General features: G+C 44.2%; 1 protein-coding gene across 2 annotated transcripts in view; it reads right to left on the bottom strand.

Moving 5' to 3' along the window:
• The window catches only part of CPLX1 (complexin 1), a 111427-nt gene extending 95461 nt beyond the window's left edge, over positions 1-15966 (bottom strand). Inside the window, exons 1-2 of one of the 2 annotated variants that reach the window (XM_032096041.1) lie at positions 15875-15966; positions 13947-14049 (exon numbers count right to left, since the gene is read on the bottom strand). In XM_032096041.1, the coding sequence (XP_031951932.1) occupies positions 13947-13977 (31 nt within the window). In that variant the 5' untranslated portion in view covers positions 13978-14049; positions 15875-15966. Of the gene's footprint in view, positions 1-13946; positions 14050-14860; positions 15074-15874 lie in introns of those variants that run through there. The other variant, XM_032096040.1, reaches the window with a different exon arrangement.
• Positions 15967-20007: the final 4041 nt, after the last annotated feature.

Below are 20007 nucleotides of genomic sequence, written 5' to 3'. Positions count from 1 at the left end.
CTGGAGAGGACCTTGGGGTCTGGGGCACACTAACCCTTACTTACAAAGCTTCTAAAATGTTTAGTCTCCTAGCTGAACAAACAAGTCCAAGAATGTAGGGAAAAAGCACTAAGAATACAGAAGTTGTAAAAAGGTATAACAGGGGTATAAAAGAAAAGGCAAAAATCTTCATGGCATCAAAACCAAATGGGAATCCAGGCAGGTAAGGAGAGCAGCCACCTCACACTGCAGAGAACAGACTTTCCAGCTCTGAGACAGCTTTCAAAAACTGAAGTGGTAAGCGAGGAGCAAGATAGCACACAGCCGCTGAAATTGGGTAATGAGACTTTTCAGAGGAGGAATGGGTAGGCTTCCCCTGCCCTGTCATCAATAAATGTATTTACAGAATCAGCTTTCCCACTCTCAGAGACAGAAGTAAGAACAGAATTCCCATTGCTTTTTTCACCTGGCTAAGTCGTCATGCTCGAATGTGCAGGTGGCAACACTGCAAAGGCACATTACTCAGCTGCAGGTGATGCCATAACACAGCAACAAGCCATGCTAAGCATCCAGCCCAAGGAGACAGAAGGTACTCCTCTCAGCACTTGGAATCCCTTCACAAGTCTGGTGCTGGGTTCCAACCACAGCTTCATCCCTGCTGTAAATATCTCCCAAGAGATATCTGCCTAGGAATGTAATTGATTCTACACATCTTCAGGGCTTATCAGTTCTTACTGGATCATTTCACACCCTGAACTTCATGAGAAGAGGAGTTTTACTTTCCAGGTTGTCCTGCACTGAACACATTTTCTTTTGTTCTGTTCCCTGGGCACAGAACAAAAGTGAGGGGAGAGAATAGATGAGGAAATTTATACAACACTAAGACGATGTCAGTTTTCATTAAATACAGTATTTTTAGCATGGACCACATGCTACCTGGCTGTCATGTCCTTAACCTAAAGGGTAATTTTGTTATGAAAGATTGCAGGATGGGAGTTTGGTCACCTCCTCCTACGTGGATGACTTATTTACCCTCCTAATGTCTCGAATAATTTATCAGAGAATTTGCACTGCATAAAAGTTATCAATAATGCACCAGTGTCAATGTGTTTTATGTACTCACTTCAAACAAAATATCAACCATGCTGTCCCTGCATGTGCTGACTTTGGGCTTCTTTTGGATTTAAAGCTTATTTCAAATCTTTCATAAACTAGACTATTACCTTTTTTTTCTTGCCACAAAATGGACACCTTTTCCTTGAATCACTTTTGTATTCCATACTGCCAGCCAAGGCTACTGTGAAATATCTGTCATCCAAAAGCTACTAAACCCAATGTTTGTCACTTAACCCTAATCATAATTTCCAGCTAACCAGTAAGGCAAAAAATAAATTTCTTTATCAGCTCCACTCTCTTTACATCTGTTTTATTCCCAACTGTAACATAACCAGTTATAATTGAGTTGCAGTTTAATCAACTAAGTGGGCCACCCTGTGAGGAAAAACAGAGGGAAAAAAAAAGAAAAAGAGGAAAAAAAAGAAGAGAGAATCTAGGTCGCTCTGTCCTTAAGACAGCAAAACAGATAATTGCTTCACTCCACAGCATCCATGCTGCACTTGAGGTATGTTTGAAATCTTATGTAACTAATACCATCCCTAGGTTATCCAGACCATCCCTAATAATATGCCATAAATACCTCTTCCATGCACATGAAGGTGATAGATCTGACTAATCCTTTTCAGAGTGTGTGAAAACAAGGAATATTCCAACCCATGAGATTATGAGGGGATTTTTTTTGAGTTTTTAAGGAAGAAAACTCCTTTGATTATTGTACTTGCATCTGCAAGGACTTAATAGAAATGCTGGTCTTCAATTGCTGTTGATTGACAGATCTCTGTCAAGAAAGACAGCTGTAATTTTTCAATTACATTATGCCGTATCAAAGAAGTGCCTATGAGTGCCCAGGACCTTGCTGTGCAGATCGAGCACTGAGAGTCCCTGGTCACCCAGAGATTGTCTCTGTTGGGCTAGATTAGCTCTACTGTCTTTTAGTTAGAACTAATTTTTTGAGTACATAAAAAGGACGTAGTACAGAAGGATCTTGTACAGTGCAAAGCAAAATGTACTCTAAGGTGATTCCCTGAATAAAAAACAAGACAAATAACTACATAAGAACCAGCAATAAGACAGCATGCCTATAAAGAGAAAAAAAAAATAATGGGTGTTGTTAAGTCAGGGCAGCCAATTCAAAATAGTCCGCTGGAGTAAAAACAGCATTGAAACTGACACACTCTACATTTAACCCAGGGAGAGGATTCAATATGTGAAGCAAATTCAAAACTTTGTGCACTTTGACTTCACTTCCCTGTGTGGAAACAGAACACTCTTGTCTGTGGTAGTGGTTGAGAGGATGCATTTTAACCACTTATTTTAGGCAACTGTTACTGCATCTGCCAGCATAGCAGGAGCACATGCTGTGGTCTTGGAGGAGAGGTGCTGAGTACCCAGTAGGAGTACCAGCTGAAAAGTTCTACCAGATGACATTCAAAACACAAAACCAGAAGTCCCAATCAAGCACCTCAGCCATGAGGCAAGTCATTGTCTCCTCAACAGGGGATCTCAGGCCACATGACCAAAAAACATGTTAAACACCTTGACATGGTGTTCAGAGAGATGTGAATTGCAGTGGGATCTCTGCCTGGCACAGTGTTCATCGGCAATATAACAACATGCACAATCAGAAGAAAGGGATGGCACATTCCTCCTCTTCCAGAAGCCAACAGCTTGCAATGGCAGTAATCTGGATCTACCACTCACCTGTGTGCTCGTGCTGAAGGTTTCCTTTGATCAGGCACTCCTGAATTAGTCAGGCAGTTTTAAGGAGACCTGGTTGAAAAGTTATCAGCCATGGGGAAGGAGAATACAGGAGGCATTTGGGCCCAAGAGGTTCAGTCCTGCATATAAGACATGGGTCTTTCTCTGAGTGCTGGGCCAGCACAAGGCACCCTCTGAAATCACTGCCAAGATAAGAGATCTAAGTCATGCTGCAATGTAAGCCTGTGTCCAGAATATTGACAGATAGCAGGTGCATAAACTATGGCATGTAATCTGAGTCTAACGATCAGGAAAATAGTAAATATTGGTACTGAGGAAGAAAGAACAGCTTATTTTCAGACAATTGTTGAAAACCAGGAAGAGGTCCCAGAGAAACACCTAATTCTTAAATTACTTACATCTCAACTGTAGCATAAAACAAAAAAAATTACCAAATGCATTGAAAACAGCTGCTTCCACATAAATTGCGGGTAGAAGTTACCATGGAGGGAATTGCAAGCTATGCTTGTTACATGAAACTCAAAATCCTTGCCTGGGCTGAAGAACCACAGCTAGAAAGATATCCAGTGCAGCCATCTATTCTAGAAATTACTTTGTAAATCCACCAAGTCCTTTGAAATAAAATCACTTTCAATCTGAATCCAAAGGTTGGTTCCAAATCATCTGTGAGCATGGACATAATATAGCTGGAAGACCTCTTCTGTCATACAAATACAAGGGGGCTGAAATGTTTCCAGAAAAGGGAAAATTTACCACAGCTCTGTAAATAACTGACCCAGAGGGACACGATGCTGGTTCCCACTAAGCTGCATTCTGGACACCATCAGATGTTATCACATATTGGAACAAAATCAAAATTTAGTGTAAAATTGAAACCACTTTTTAGGGAAATTCTGTTATTATGGACAATCTCACAAGTGAAGACTCAAAGACATCAACTCTCTGTTGAGGTACCCAGGACCAGTAATTACTTCCTGCCTCACTGGCCCTACCTCTCTGAGCACGTACAGTTATTTCAACTGCACCCAAGACTCAGTTTCCATTTCTTTGTGCTTGCTGCAGCAGCAGGATTCCCCAGAGAGAGTACCTCTCTTCTCTCCCACTAGTCAAGAGAAAATAATTACTGACTCAAGGATGCTCGTGGCCAATTTATTCACATAATCCTTTTACCAGTATTGTCTTTCACTTTAAGTAGCTCTTCCTTCACTGCAGTGTTCACCTCTCTCATGCATTTAGAGAGAGTAGTTGTGTCCCTGCTTAACCTTTTTCCTCAGCATTTTAATTTATCTCCATGCAATTATAAATTTCCTTTCATGCACCTTTAAAGCTTGTCATTGTGCAGCCAGGGTGACATGGAACAGAAACTTCTGATATTTAAAGGAAAACACAGAGGAGAAAGTTGCAATTGTCAAGAGAAGGGTTTTAAGTACATAGAATTAACAAAAAAAAAAAAGAAAACAAACACCAAAATTAAAAAAAAATCTATTTCTAATGAAGTCTAGATTTTTTCCTAAATTTTTTTCCAAGAACTTCTATTTCCAGCTAGGACTGTGTAGAGGAGGGACTATATACATATGCTGGCAAAATCTCTGAGTATTTTCTTGTTCTCCTCAGTTTTTTTGCTTACTTGTATTCTGTTTGGGTTTTTAATTTTTTTTTTTTAAGGCAAAAATAAATCTGAAGGAAACTGCAAAGAGAAATCTTATTCACAAAGAACAAAACATTTCACTCAGATTCAGGGAAGAGTAGCATGCATACACTTAGCTCCAGCATAAAAAAAATATCTGTCAGAGATTAATAATACATTTGTTTGGACATGATGTCTTAGTCTCATATAGTCTTTCATGTGTGCAATATGTCTTCTTTTCTTGGTTGCTGAGAAAAAACAACCTGGATGTTTAAAAGCTTTTCATAAAAAAAACCAAAACAGCAGCCTTAGTAAAAGCTTTCCAAAGTCCTCTTGCAAATTAAGACTTTGATTAATATATGCATTTTCAAAGAATTCAAGAAGACAGGCACTGGAACAGAGGCCAGGCAGTCCCACACAGTTCCTGCCCCTTCAGGGGGGCTGCAGAGAGTTCCACACTACACACAGTAACACCATGGCAGTGAAGTAGAAATAGCAAGAACGGATCATTGCCAATATCAAGTCAAGGACAGATTTTCAAGTCCATTAATCTGGAAGTTCAGCTCTGTCCGGCAGTAAGAAGCAGAAGGAGTGATAGAAGGACAGAAGAATGCTGTTCGCTTCCCATGAAGGGAAGGGTAGTGCTCAGAGGCCCATGTGTCTAGTCGAGTCTGTGGTTTTCTTGGGATAACGGGGTCCTGTACTGCTTTCTATGCAAGGAGACTGGGAGAGACACCATTTAACCTAGAGATCGGGTTACCTTCCCAAGCATACCCAGGGTTCTCCCACAGACAAGGCCAGCAATAGAGGCAACCATCTTACACTCGGTTACCTTCAACAGAAGGTTCAAACTTCTTTTCTGCTGGTCAAATTTGCCTGAGCTCACCAGCAAAAAAAAAAAAGAAGATGGAGATCCAGGGACACAGAGACATGGCAGCTCAGCTATTTGTCAACCTAGGCATTGACACACATTTCTTTCCCATCCTTTTTCCTTTAATTGTTGCTTGCCTTCCCCTTCATTGCTCCAATTCTCTCAGGAGACTGGAGTTATCAAAACAGCTCCACCATTCCCCACCTGGATTTTTTTTTTCCTTTCCTTATTTTCCACAGAAGGTAATTCACAGCCATTTGAATCCCAAATTTATGTTGATTTTGTTGTATGTTTGACATTCCTTCAAGGTCAGTATCACTGCAAATAAGCTACAAGATTCAAATCATGATGCAAAAATGTAGCTACTAAGCAGCTTCATTCTTGTAGGTAATGACAAATTCAAATTGCAAAAAGATGCACAAAGTCAGCAGATTAAATCTGTCGTTTGTATTAATGCACTTCTGCAGTGACTGCATCCCCTCAACTTGAAAGTAGCTCGTTTAAAAGTATGGGAGGAAGGGGGTGAAAAAAAAAAATCTATCCTCAAATTGCACAGGGTGGTCGTCAATTTGTCCCTAGCAGAGAGATACAATTAGTTTGAAATATTTTGTTTCTAATGTGCACAGTGATTCGTACCAGTGATAGATCACTAGTAACCTTTGCCATGTCTGTTAACTGCAGCTGTTACCCTTTAGCAAACCACATGAGCATCTACTCAGCAGTTGTTAGAAACTTTCAGCCTTCTCAGCAATGTTCTACATGCTCAGACACGTACTCCAGACCCAAAAACTAACCTGAGAGAACCATAAGTGACTATATCCAAGCTCTCACAGTCAAACTGTACGTTGAGAAAGTATGATGGCAACCAGCAAAGTGCTCAAAGCACTAAGTTAGCAAATGTTTATGGTTCTGTGTTGCCTTGATCAAGCACTAGGTTTCAGCACATGGAATGAATATAAAAAGGCAGTGCAAAGGTGCAGCCTCACAAAGAAGAGCATCCAAGGCTAAGGCAGAGTGCTTTCTGGCCCACTACTGAAAGAGGAGAGCAGAGAATTTGGAAGAGCCCTAAGTATGCTGCTGAGGGTCTTTACAGCTGTTGGAAGTGGGAATAGAAACTCTGCAGCTTTGAGGGACTAACGTCCCAGTTACCACTTCATGAACCATATCCTCTCTCCAATGGCCTAGAAAACTATGAATTCTCACTCTAGATAACACTAGAACCTGTATTTGTCTCTGAGTCTCAGCACCAGTGCCTATTCCCTCTCTTTCTTCTCTGAACACTATCACATAAAGATCAGAGAAGGGACCTTGACCTTCAAACAGAAGAACATGCCTCTTGCATGTAGCCCTCTGATATGAGAAAACCCAGTGGCAACAAATTAGAGATCTATCCCTTTCTTTCTGCCTGTCTTATTGCCATTCTTCTTCCAGGCCTCCTCAACAATTTGGCAGACTGCTGGATAACTTCTCATCTCCATGCAACTTCCGCATGAAATTTACAGTGACACCGTCTTGTTGCTAGGGTGGATTTTTGTGCTGTTGGCCTTTGGGGGGTGTCCCAGCACAGAAGAGACATTCTTGTCTTCTCTAAGGGCAGGATGCCTGTCTTCCCTTAGTGGAGAGCCTTTACTGCAGTGCTAACAAATACAGACCATACAGTCTCAACAAGACTTCTAAACCCAGGTAGGCCTCATAGATTTGATTTCATAGGTTTATGAATTCAAACCTTACCCTTCTAGTCAGAGAACAAAGCCCTTCCACGTACATCAGCTTTGGTATACATGGGTTTTCTCTAATGCCTGTCCTTCTGCCAGAACATGAGCAAGTACCTAGGTGTCCACAGCTAAGACTTGAACTACATCCTGCACTTCCCTCTCCTTAAGAACGAACACAAAGGCAAACCAGTAGCTTATATTTAGAGCAACCCATTTCACCAGGAAGATCTGAGTAACTGTAATACATCATCCACTAAGCTCCAGCCCAGCTCCAAATCCACTGCGGCAGATAGCATATCCTATGCAACACAGGCCAAAATTTCAGCACTGACAAATTCTATTTGTGCCAAAACCATGCAGCTGGCAAGAAACCACCACTTCTCTCTACTTCGATTATGAAAGGTAAAAAACTATAAAAGTCAGAAAGATTCATGTGTACAGCAATGGATATTAAAATCAAAAAGTATGCAGAACTTCCTTCAAAGTGGACAGAAATACCAAGGAGAAGAATCTTTTTTTCTGCCATGAATCAATCCTAGACAGACTATTTATTATATGTGAAATTTCCTTATTTCTCCTGCTCTGAGAGAGAAAACTTCCTGCTTATCCATGTCACTCCATTCCAAGCAGGCTTTCGGCAAGCAGGTGACCTGCAGGACAAATCTTAGTTAAGCTCTTTGTGGCCTACCTCTACAATCAGCTGAAGGTTGCACATTTCCTCCAAGGATACTTCAATAAGCACACTGCTCTCAGTGCCTGCTTGCAAGTAAGACAAACATAAGTAAGATCCCAGCAGACACAAGGGGGAGGTTTTATGTGAGTCTAACAGCAGCAGGCCAAACAGAGGCAAGCAAATATGAAAGGAAGAAAGGACCCGCCAGTTTTTCATCTCCTGTTTCGGATCATGGATGGAATAAATCAGCTGACCATCACTGTAGTTGTTTCACTGGTATCATCTCAACAGCAACCATTTGCTTCCTTGGAAGACATCTTGCAACTTTACCAAATTCCTTGAAGAAAATCTCTTTGCCACAGTACACATTAGGAAGAAAATAAGGCTTTTAATACCATTCCTTGTGAAAAATGTATGCATCAGATATGCCACCTACCCCAGGTTCCTGCCTCCTGTCACTGGATCCCAGGAAGAAGGGATCAGTACCTCCTTCTCCACTTCCCCTCTTCAAAAAGCTGTAGAGAGCAACAAGGTTACCCCTCTGCCTCTGTTTCTCCAAAATAGAAAAAACAAGTCCTTAGCCACTCCTCAGAAGACATTTCTTCCAGCACTTTCACCAGCTTTGTTGCCCTCCTCTGGATACATTCAACTCCCTTAAAAATCTTTTTAATTTGTGGGACCCAGAATTACACACAATATAGGCAGAATTTATCTGAGAATGAAAGTAAGTGGCCCTCCAACACCTATCACATGCTACAGTGGGCTTAAGATCTCATGTCTCTTGCCACATTCTCTGTTCTTTGTGATTTGGATGCACCTGACTGCAGAGTGAAAGACCTCATGTGTTAAATGTTTCAAGGATCACGGACTAAAGAGACCCCAGAAGTCAATACCAGCACTATTTGTTGGCATTATGAATTGCAGTTTTGCATTACAGTTTCTGTCCTGCTCCAGAACTTCATACATTAACACAAGCAGTGGAGCACAGCCTAGTTGATGCCTGAGGTCCCAGAGCAGCACAGAGGCTCAGCAGAGAACTGGAAATGTGAGAAACAAGAGAGTGAGTTGGAGAAGGACAAAATAGAAATCTCTGTGTTTATTTCACGGTTCCACCCTGAACAGGTCTGTATGGCCCCTGACTGCACTCAATCTTGCTAACTTCTGCAGGAAAAATTAAGAACTAAATCCTCACATCACAAGCTACTAAAGTGAGGCAAATGCAGCAGTAGAATATACAGAAGGTCACTGCTAAGATGTTAAACACTAGTGTGGTTTTCATTCAGGCTTATCTGGTGTTCACACACCCTCACATATTCCCTAATGTAAGCTTAGCACAGGAGCTGCTCCTTCAGAGCTTAAGTCACACAGTGTCTTAAATCCCATTATCTTCATGAGGGCTTGGATCTCTGTCTGCCTTCAAGAACAAGGGGACTCCCTCTGGACTGTGTTTTGTGGTATACCTAGCTGAATCAAAGTTGCTGGTAAGGGACACGAAGTAGGCAGTGCACCCCCGCTGACGTGCTCCAGATGGCAATCTGGTTGCATTTGTTTTCTGCCTGCAGTATTTTCAGAATCCTTCTAAACCAAAACAAGTGTCCACTGATTCTTGACAGAAGAAGCAGATGTGAAGCAGCAGTTCCCACTCTAAACTGCTGCCAATAAACCAGAAAATCATGCCTGTAGTATCTATCATAGTGAATATCTATCCAGAAACTCAGACGTACCCTTCCTCCTAGTGGGATTTGCATTGCACAATTAATTCCAGGGGTGCTGGAAGCATGAAGAAGAAATTTAGACAGTACCATTCATATGCACTGTTACACGTGAAAGGATTTTCGTAATTTATCTACAGGCTGACATTAAAAAAAGTCAATATTTAAGTCAGGCATCCCAACCTTTTACCGTCCAGTTCTTGCCATTTCTCCTATTCATGCCAGTAAAAGCAGCACACTAAAAGGGCTCAGTGCAGCATCATATCTAGAGCTACTGTGCAATCTGTATATGCACAATTTCACAATATTCTGGTACGCAGAATGTTGCTTTCTGCACTAGGAAATCTCTCTCTTCAAACACATCATGATCCAATATTCCAGTAAATCCTCCTCACTTTCCATAGGTATCTTCTTTTCATTTTCATAAGAAAATATCCCAGACCCTTGGCCCTCAAATCACCCAGTAACGGAATGACACCCAGAAGAGCTTCATGAAGTTCATTGTCTTCTATTTCAATCCAGTTTCCCTATTTGTCCAAGCCAGCAGTGACAGAGGAAGTGATACAGTGTAGTACAACATGGGAGTCAGGTGTTCATGCACAATTTGCTTTCACACAAACTTAGGAAGAAATAAGGCACGCACAGTGAAAAGCATTATAGCTAAACTCCTTCAGGACCCTCTTCAGATCCTCCAGTTCCTGCTCTCTCCTGGGAAATCATTGGTCATGATGACAGTAGCCCAGCTCTCACCTGACTTGGCAAAGAGCACTTCTAACATAAAATATAGTCATGAAATTACTCTGATTGTCTTCATTTAATGAACTGTCACAGGAACAGCGAAGTGACCAATCACCCTGGCTACCCACCTCTGTCAATGTCTGGTGATGTAGCAAGGTCAGAGGTACAAAATATCCCCTTGCTGTTACTCCTGTGGAAGAAGAAGTAGCAATTTTAAACCTTTAGGTTTCCTCTTACTATTTTCTTCTTTCTGTCTTACACAGCTAATCAGCATCATGACTTCTCCATGGCTTCTCTCACTGTAAGAAAATAAATTGTTTGACTTCCATATAGGGTGTTGAAAGGTCTGAGAAGCACAAGGGGAAAAAAAGCCACAGAAGCAAATTGGCCAAATAACCTACTATTTTGTACTGTTTTTCCTGGACCGCAGTCCCCACTGCTAACGAAACGGTCAAGGATTTTTCCATGAAGAAGCCACAGATTTAAAAAGACACATTTCAAGCTGGTCAACCTCCAGGCAGAAACTCTGCTGCCAACACAGCAGCAAAATCCAAGCGCTGGCAGGACAGCAGAGGATGACCTTGCACTGTACAGAAACAGCAGGCTTCTGCAGACCCTCTTTAACAACAAGTCAGGGAAAGGACACATTCTACTTCAGCAATACAGTAACCTGTCAAACTGATTTCACAAAACCTAAATACCCTAGTCACACAGACTTCCAAACAAAGCAACTTGACACCGCATAACTGCCTTTCCTTGCTTGTTAACTTCAAAACACCTCGTTGCCTTCTTCCCCTAAGGGCAAAACTCCAAGGAAAAGCAAATCTGATCATTCTGTGCCATTACAGACAACAGTAATATCTTCAAAGTTTGCTTAAAGGCAATGGCAAAACTCCCACAGAAGCGTTCTGCTAAGCTTAGTGTTACTGCTAATTAGCAGAGAGGGAGACCTCCTCTTCCTCAATAAGGTGAGTGAGGAGGTAGGAGAACAATGACATTTTTCTTTCAGTACCTTATCTGATCACTCCCTGTGACAAAATCTGGTCCCAAACTCCTCAAGTGCTTCAGAGACCTACATGGTAGGGTCCAATAGACTTGTCCAGTAGGGAAAGGTCAAAGGCACCTGCCTGCAAACAGATTTCAAATCCAGGCTCTTAGCTATCATAAGCTCTGACCTAAGCCTCATTTTAGGGCTCTACACTGGGAAGAGAAAATGACATACCCATTATAAAAATGCTCTGTCAAGGACACCCAGCTGGCCCTCAGCCTCTGTGAGTTGTCACCAGCTGAGATGGTTGAAGGGTTAAGCTACCTTAGCTGTAGGTGGTCTGCAAGCAGAATCTATAGCAGGTCTGACTCTGTGTAGATTAGAGGGGACCTTACTGACAAAATTGCAGAATTTTTTTGTTTCTTCTAGGAGCGCCATAAGAGATTTTCAGAATGGGGTAAGAACTTCTGCACCATTCAAAAAATCCTATCAAACAGACAAATTAATTCAGAGGTGTTCTGGGAAAAGTCATATTAAACTAAAATCAAAGAGCCATGAAATCCACACAAAGGCCTCCCAGAAAGTGAGGATAATAAAAATGGTCACTAACAGATCAGACCATGTATCCTAGCCAAAACAAGCCTATCACTCACTAGAGGTTTGGTGCTTTGCTCAATTTGACCATCCTTGTGGACACAATTCACAGATTATTCTGAGTTGGAAGGCACCCAGAAGGATCATTGAGCCCAACTCTTAAGTAAATCTCCCTTTGGATATCAGAACTGGCAGACAGAAAGGATTCTGGCTCCAGAACTAAGGAAGAAAGCTATAACCTTTAGACCTTGGCTTGCTGTGCCAGTGTGGCCAGCTAGGGTGATTTGCATCAGCTTGGACTTTAACTCCAAGGAAAAACCAGTGTCCAAAACCACCTTTATTTTCCATATTATATTTGCACTGGGAGAACTTGTTTTATCTTGTTGAAACTATTTGTAATTTAAAAACAGGACTCCGCTTAATGAATTAGCATTTCCTGGATTTTACCACTCTGCAGAGGCTTCTCCTTTATTGAGTAAGTGGGTAAGTTCCAGACACATTAAGTCATCTGGCAGAAGAGCTGGTGCCCTGGGCAGCATCTTGACAGACATCAGGAGCTCAGACCTCACAAAAAGATGCTTTTTGAATTTAACCTCTCAGAAAGTCCTATTATCATATAAATCCTGACCCTGGCATGCAACATCATCTTAGAATGAAGGTCTGCCCAGGGTGAATGTTGTTAAGCACAGGCAGACACTGCTTCCAACTCATGTAAGTCACCAAGCTGCAGAAAAAAGCAGGCACCATAGACATTATTCCTTTGCTGCAGCCCTCCTCCCCCTGCCTTTAACTGCAGTCTCTAAGCAGTTATTTCCCTTTACTGGATTCATGGATCTCCAGCTGTAGTGACTGTATCTCCAGTTTGCAGGTACATTAGTTCATTTCTGAGCAAGCAACCTTGTTCACACTACAGGAACCAGTGCAAAGCCTGCAGATCTTAACACTCATTCTCCTTCAAAACAGGCACTGAAGAGTGAAATGAAACAGCATTGCTACCACACAAACCATTACCTTCTCACGTAGATGTCTTCATACCTCGCTATTTCATGTAACCAAATTAGTCCCTTTCTTCTCCAGTTTGATCTCCCTATTCAAAATACCCCAACTAAAACTTGGGCTGCTTGCTCTGTTCCTAACTCTGACATTTTTGTTCCTGTGGTGAAAAACACCCACCACTTTCAGAGATGAAAATATTGTTTCCGTGCCACGGAAGAGAGCCCTGCAGTAAACATTGAAGTTGTGTATGACATCAGTATCACCACACATTAAACATTTACACAGCCCCATGATTCTACAGTTTCTTCAAAGAAAAAAGAATGAAAAATGCACACATGAGATAGAGTACAAGAGAGAATGATCGAGTTCCCCTGAGGCAAATATTTCAGTTCCCAAGAGCATCCAGCATGGCCTCAGTGATGCTTAGACCAAATGTACAGGTCAAGCAGCCTAGAAAGTAACTGTGGCAGAAAAAAGGAACCTCATTCCTCATTCCCAAATATTTGTGCAGTATTTTCAATTTCTCCTACACACATCCCTACTCTTTCTATTTCCCAACACTAGGTTAAAACAACTCCTCACACACATAAGCTAATATACAGAAACAAATAGAAGGCTGGCCTCAAATCCAGGTAAGGTGTGTAGGAACGCATTCTTTTATTTTCCCTCTTTTTTTGTGGCATTGTTCTTGCTTAAAAAAATAACTCTCAAAATATCAGGGACAAAAATTTCTGCACTGGCCATTTTTTGTTCAGGATTTGGCCAATCTTTGGAGCAAAGATGAAAGAGGGCTTACACACGCAGAAAAAATGCCACTCTTTTCTTTGGGTTTACTCTGCCTAAACCAGTCTGCATCCTTTATAATACCTGCCTCAGTGGCATGGCATGAAGAAAATCAAGACGTGCACAATTCACAGCAGGATGTGCATCCAAATGGTAGGGTGCCAATTAGGCATGACCCAGGGCCAGCACACCTTGTGTGGGAGGGCTCTTCTCTGACATAGGGCTTTGGTCTCTGCTAATTGCTGCCCTCTCCTGCTCAAACTCTTCAAACACTCCACTCTGGGATAATGAACCAGTGACAAGCATGCTCTTCCAAGTCCTCAAAGAGTTATTCCAGCTGCAGACTCTACCACAGTAGACCATCCCTTCTCTCACCAGGTGCAGAGGGGAGAGGTAGGAGAGATTCAAGGCCCCTCGTGTGCCAACCACACTTACCTCCTAGAGCTTGTTTCATAACAAAATCCATGATTTGTTGCTTGGGGTCCCGCCCACCTTCACACCTCACATGCACAGAGACCAGGAATCCTTGGAAGGCAGCCTGCAAAGAGGCACAATTAAAAGAGGAATAGCGTCTCTAGGAGAAGAAAAGGCGAATGCTTGGTCTTCCTCAGCTCTCTCCCCTCAGCCTTCCCCCCTTTGTCTGAGTGCAGACAAGTTTCCAACCCTCCATCCCTTCAGACCCGGCTTTGCAAGGCACCTGAGGAGCAGAGCTGCATGCTGGCGAGCGGTCAGCGAGTGGGAGGAGTCAGGGGTACACGGTGGTTCACCCAGACTGGGCAAGTGCCCGGGAGCAAGTGCGGAGGAGCAATGCGGCGCCCCATCAAAGCTTGTCTCCTGCACACGGGCAGGAAGGGGTTAAACCTTTGAACTTTCTCGTTTCTCCGCCTGCTTCTCGCCCTCTCGGTTTTCAGAAGGTTTGCTCCGAGGTGGCAGCTCCGCCCGGGACCGCCGAGGGGGCATTTGAAGGTGAAGCGCCCTGCAAGTGCCAGGGAGAACAACCGGGGGATGCTGGGCGATCAGGATGCGGATGCAGTCCGGGTGGCGGGATGGAAAGTCCCCCACCAGAACCCCTCGGAAAGCCGCCAGCGGAGTGCCAGCGAGGGCTGCACCTCCTCGGGGTGAGCCGGGACGGTTCAAGGTTGAGACCGGCCTGCCCCAGGTGCAGCACAGCAGCCTCGCCGCTCCGGCTGCTGCCTCCCACCCCCCGCCCGGCTCCGGCACCGGGTCACAGCCGTGCCAGCACCTGGAGGGACGAGGGCTGTCCCTGTCTCTGTGTGCCCGCACCCCGCCTCTGCTCTCTGCCCTTCCCGGCTCCGCTCGGCACGGCCCGCCCGCCCCGTCGCCGATACCTCGCTCGGCGGCAGGCGCTGTGCTGAGCCGGGCCGGGCCGGGGCAGGTGGCTGCGGCAGGTGGCGGCTGCTGCGGCTCCTCTCCTCTCCCACGGGCTCCGGCCGGCGCCCGTGTGCCCGAGGGTTGCCGGGGAAGTTGCGGGTGCGGAGTGGGGGAGAAGGAATGAGTCCAGAGCTTCTCCCTACTTTTCCCCCGCGCCCCTCTTTTTATCACAGCATTTCCGGACCATCCCACCGACACGGTCCCTCCTTCCTCCTCCCCTCGTTGCGGGAGCTGGACTCTCTCCCTCCCCCTGCCTCCGGCTCCCCCGCCCCTTCCCTGCGCCGCCCTCGCCCCTCGATGCTCGCCGCCGAGCAGGCCCCCAGTGCTTCCCAAGCCCCTCGGAGGGGTGCGTGTATCTGCATGGGGGTCCCCCACCCCATCCCCGGCTGTCTCCAGCAGCCAGGTGTCCTTGTGCTTTGCCGTGGGGGGAAGGAGGGGTGGTTGTCAGCCCGCTGTTGCATTTTGCAATTGCTTCCTTGCCTCTCCTCAGGAGTCAGTGTGTGTGCCAGGGGAAATCTCTGCAAACACGGCTTCCTGCAAAAGGGGGAGGGTGTGGGAGAGCGTTCTGCATCCTCTGTTCTGAGTCCTTCCCGGAGATCCCCTCTTATTCCCTAGGTCCTGGAACGAGTTGGAGAAGCAAGGAAGAAGATAGGGAGGGAGCAGACCCTTCTCCTCTCTCTTGCTTCGCCTCGGATTAACTGTGGCCGGAGAAGAATCGCCGGCTGCTCGTCTCTGTGCTCTCCCTATCCAGGTGGGGGGGCGAGGGCGGGAGGGGGGGGGGATGGAGGGGAAGGGTGGGATGGGGGAAAAGAGGAAAGTCATCTCCCTGCGATTGTCGCTGAAGGACGCGAGTGCAGCGATCCGTTGTCCAACCCGGGTTCGGGACGGCATCTGAAGGTGAGAAGGAAGGAGCTGTGCGAGCGCTACGTGGCAAAGCAGGGCAGTACCCCCTCCACAGCACCGGCACCCACCTTTAGGGATGCCGACAGCCGGCTTGGAGCTGGGTGCGGAAGAGACGAGTTCTGCTGCTGATCCGCCCTTTTGTCGCCAACAGGAGAGATGGGACAGCAAGCCCCAAAGTAACCTGTATGGGTCTAAAAGGAGGGAGGGGGCTAGGGCGGAATGCTGCCGGCAGTAGTGGGAGCCCGGGGATAGGGAGCAGCGGCGCCTCCTGGGGAGCCGCTGCCACGGCCCGTGGGCGACCTCGTCTGAAGGTCAGGAAGGACGCCGGGGCTGCACCTGGCACCGCGCGGAAAGGCACGCAGATCCAGCAGGCATGACAGGCAAGTCAATACCTCCCGGGGCACTGATCGGGGTCTGCAGCCTGCAGAGCTTACAGATCCCTGCTGCAGATGCGGGAGTGCATGTTTCTACACTCAGGACAGTGTTTACCACCTCGGTCTGCCTCTGTGTCCCATGCCTGTCAGTGTTTCAAAGGCATTTGGATAATGTCCTTTGTACCATGTTTTAATTTTCGATCATCCTGAAGTGATCGGACAATTGGATTAGATTGTCTTTGTAGGTCCCTTCTACCGAACTGTTCTGTTCTATTCTGTAGGCTCCCAGAAAACCACTTTTGCAGCAGACACTAGTGTTACTCTAAGAAACTCACCTAGGTAAGCATCAGCTGCACTTTTACTAACAAGTTTCAAAAAGGAAAAAACAATACCAAGATGGGGTGGAAAACCCTCTTGTTTTGAGTCTTAACTCACCCCCAGAAATTGCAGTTCAAAGGTCATAATGCCGTATTTTTGTTGGTTTTTCATACATAACATAGGACTGTGCCAGCATAGATAACTGTGCTCAAGAAAGGAACCTAGGAGCCTGCTGGAGCTGTGTGCCCAGGCTTTTGTTCTATTAACACAGTATTTCCAGATCTGTATTGCCTCCCCAAGTGCCTATATGACTAAGCAGGGCTTATAGTTTGAGTCTGTCATAAAACATCTCACATTCCTTTTTCATCATATGATTGCTCTTAGAGAGAAGGACAGTGTCCCCATCCCACACTACTAAACCTCCATATGCACACCTTGCTCTCATATGCCGGAGTCTGGGAAGGAACAATTCAAATTACCTCAAACAGAAGGATGAGAAAAGTGTGGGCTAACAGTTAGAACACCCAATCACCTAAAATCAGCTTTCTTCTTCCTATTTTGGGAATCCTGGACCATGCTACATCAAGGAACTCCTGTAGCAGCCGAGGGTCAGCATAGCTGAGTAGGGTTGCTCAGAAATGTCACTGTTCTGCTCATAGGCTCCTTACAAGCTCTCTAGTATTGAATGTCCTCCCTTCTGTGCAGAGAATGGTGATGTCATCCACAGGGACTTCAGAAGCCAGACAAAAAAATAGAGACATCAAGAAGTCTCTGGGAGATCCTTGAGCTTCTTGTTGACCTGTTTAAAACGGCTGGTCTGTTTCCAGAACCAGCTGACTCTCCGAGGGTCATCCACTCGTGATTCTGTTTCCAAACTGCACCCACTTTTTCCAGATTATACAGCTGACACAGAAAATCATGACACATGAGACAGGGAAACAAAGCTCTGTGCACCCACTACCTCACTAGTCCCTTCCTCTTCAGGAGAGCGAGGTACATCATTGTCAAATCACAAACTCCACCAAGATACTCGTAGTCCCAGCTTCAGTCTCTCTTCCCTGCCTCAAGCACCAGCTTCCAAATAACTCCCACAGAGTACCTTCCAGATGAAAATCCAATCACCTGTGAGCCTGATTTGGGTACATCCTGTCCAGGTGATACCCTGGCTATTCAGTCAGGAAAGTTCCCACCAGTACACTCCTCACCACATGAGGATCAGGCACAGAGGCAAGAAAGGATGCAGTTGAAAGAGATGATGTAGTCTATAGATCTGGGTCTATTCATAGTCTCAGAAAGGCTTCTGGGGAAGGCTTTTACCTTGGAGGCAGAACCTTTACTCAATTTGCCGAGAAACCCAGCTGGAAAGATGGACTCATGGGGATCTGTTACGTGATTTACCTGCCATACATGATGTCTGCTACAAAAGAAATAACAGCTTCTGCAGCCATGGTAATGATACGAGCAATGCCACATGCATCTTCTTTCTGATGGCATACAACAATATACTAGGTTCATAATAATTTATGAGTATGAATCTGGCAGTAATGCAATTTTATAACACTTACTGGACAGCAACAAATCTCAGAAATAGCAGTGATTTCTCAACAGAGTGAGGCATAGAGACTAGTATCTGTGCATGGGAACTATCCCAGCACCACGGACAGAGGAGAGCAGCCACACATGCCAAGGCTACATCTGACACCTCTAAAACTTCCCCAAATACCAAAGCCAGTTCTTAGTCTGGTTGGCACTGTATAGCTGAGATATGCTTGCTCCTGATTGTGGGAATAGGCTTGTTCTTCCTTACAGAACCAGAACAGTAGGAATCCACTTTGTGACCTTGCTTTGTGCAAATGAAGAGTACAGAAAACTGAGCAAAAATCTCCTCTGCGGAGTTTTGTACATGGAACTCAGATTCCTTCCTTGGCCACCAGCTGGGAAACTGTGTTTATTGATATCCATGTAAAAAGTGGAATAAGCCAATAATTGTGTTTGGTGACGTTTTCCATAGAAAAATGTATATTTGGATCTCCAAAAAGAAGGAAAGGGCTGTTTTCAGGAAAAAAAAAAATTGAATTAGTTAGGATGTTTCATTTCAACATCTTAAAATGCAGTGTTTGATTATTCAGTTCCATATGGTGTTTGACTACTAAACTGAAACCAATGCTATGTGAAAATGATACTAATAAGAAAGCTCACAAACAAAATGTAAAGGTTATAGAAAATACTGAGGCAGCTGCCCAAAATGAACAGAGTTTGTTTCTTTTTCCCTTTATTTTTTCCCCCACTATCTTATTATGAGCTCTCACTCTTGTAACTGCTGCGCTGCTCAGTGGACTGCAGGAGCAAGATGATTAGCTTTTTATCAATACAGCTGCTGATACAGAGGAGTTAGGTACTTGCTAAGGGTAATTTGTGTACATCAGTTGCAATCCCTTCAGTGGTTTATTTCACTGAACACAAATCTACTGTATGTTTCATTTTCTCTCCAACTGTCAATTCTGACTGTCAAAACATTTCATAATTTGAGCATTTTTTACTTCTTCAAAAGTATTGCTTTGTTTCTTGTTGTTTCAATCAACTTACAGCAGGCTTTAAATAAGCTCTTTATTTTCCAACCAAATAGAAGAAAAAACAACATAATATTCTTTTTAAGAAGTGTGTGTTTCCCTTGAACCAAAATTACAAAAGGACTTTTCAGCCATTTCGGATAGCTCTGAAGACCTGGTCCGTTGAAATCTCTTGACAATGAACTTTCTAGTTAAGCATTTGCTTCAGCTATCACAAGACCAAATTTTATCTTCCTGCTCTTAGAAAAACTAAAACAAGCATGTCTTGATTGTTCTGTCTCAATGACATGCAAACACAAGAACGCAAATTATATATATATTATATATATATATAGAGAGATACTTTTTTTTAATGCACACAGATGCCCCAGCCTAGTTTATGAATAAGCCCCTTGGTAGGCTGCCATTTACAGCTTCTAGCTCCTAAGCTGACAACTTCTTGTTTGTACTCTACCTTTTCTACTCTCCTAGTCCTTGTAGCTCCATTCCTTTATTTGTTTCCTGTTGTCTGAACAAGTCTTGCCTTACCGGACTAATTGAGGGCTCTGATTCCTGTGGATAAGCATAATCAGGTAAATATCCCATAGCTCTTATCTCCAGGATTTACAGCTCTACATTACAAGGCTTCTTTGGCAGACAGAAGTTGATCATAAAGCCAAGAATCCATCTTTATCACTGCAGTGATTAAATAATGATGTCTCTATCCAAAGCATATCGAGTTTTTGTCATGAGGTTATTATTTCAAGTACTTTTGGCAGGAATTTTTCCACCAGTGAATAAGCCATCCAAACCAGAGCATTCTGTAATGTGTCAGGTTATACAGAAGTTTAGAGGCAGAGAAAGCAAAAAAAAAAATTTTGCTGTTTTGTATTTGATGCTGTTAAGACATTCTACTTTGATGTATCAAAAGTGCTGCACCTTTTCCATGACCAAATCACT

This window comes from Corvus moneduloides, chromosome Z (genome assembly GCF_009650955.1).
Source record: "Corvus moneduloides isolate bCorMon1 chromosome Z, bCorMon1.pri, whole genome shotgun sequence".
In the NCBI taxonomy this organism is placed as follows: Eukaryota; Metazoa; Chordata; class Aves; order Passeriformes; family Corvidae; genus Corvus; species Corvus moneduloides.
Note: the sequence above shows the minus strand (reverse complement) of the source record. Positions and strands in the feature narration are given on the sequence as shown.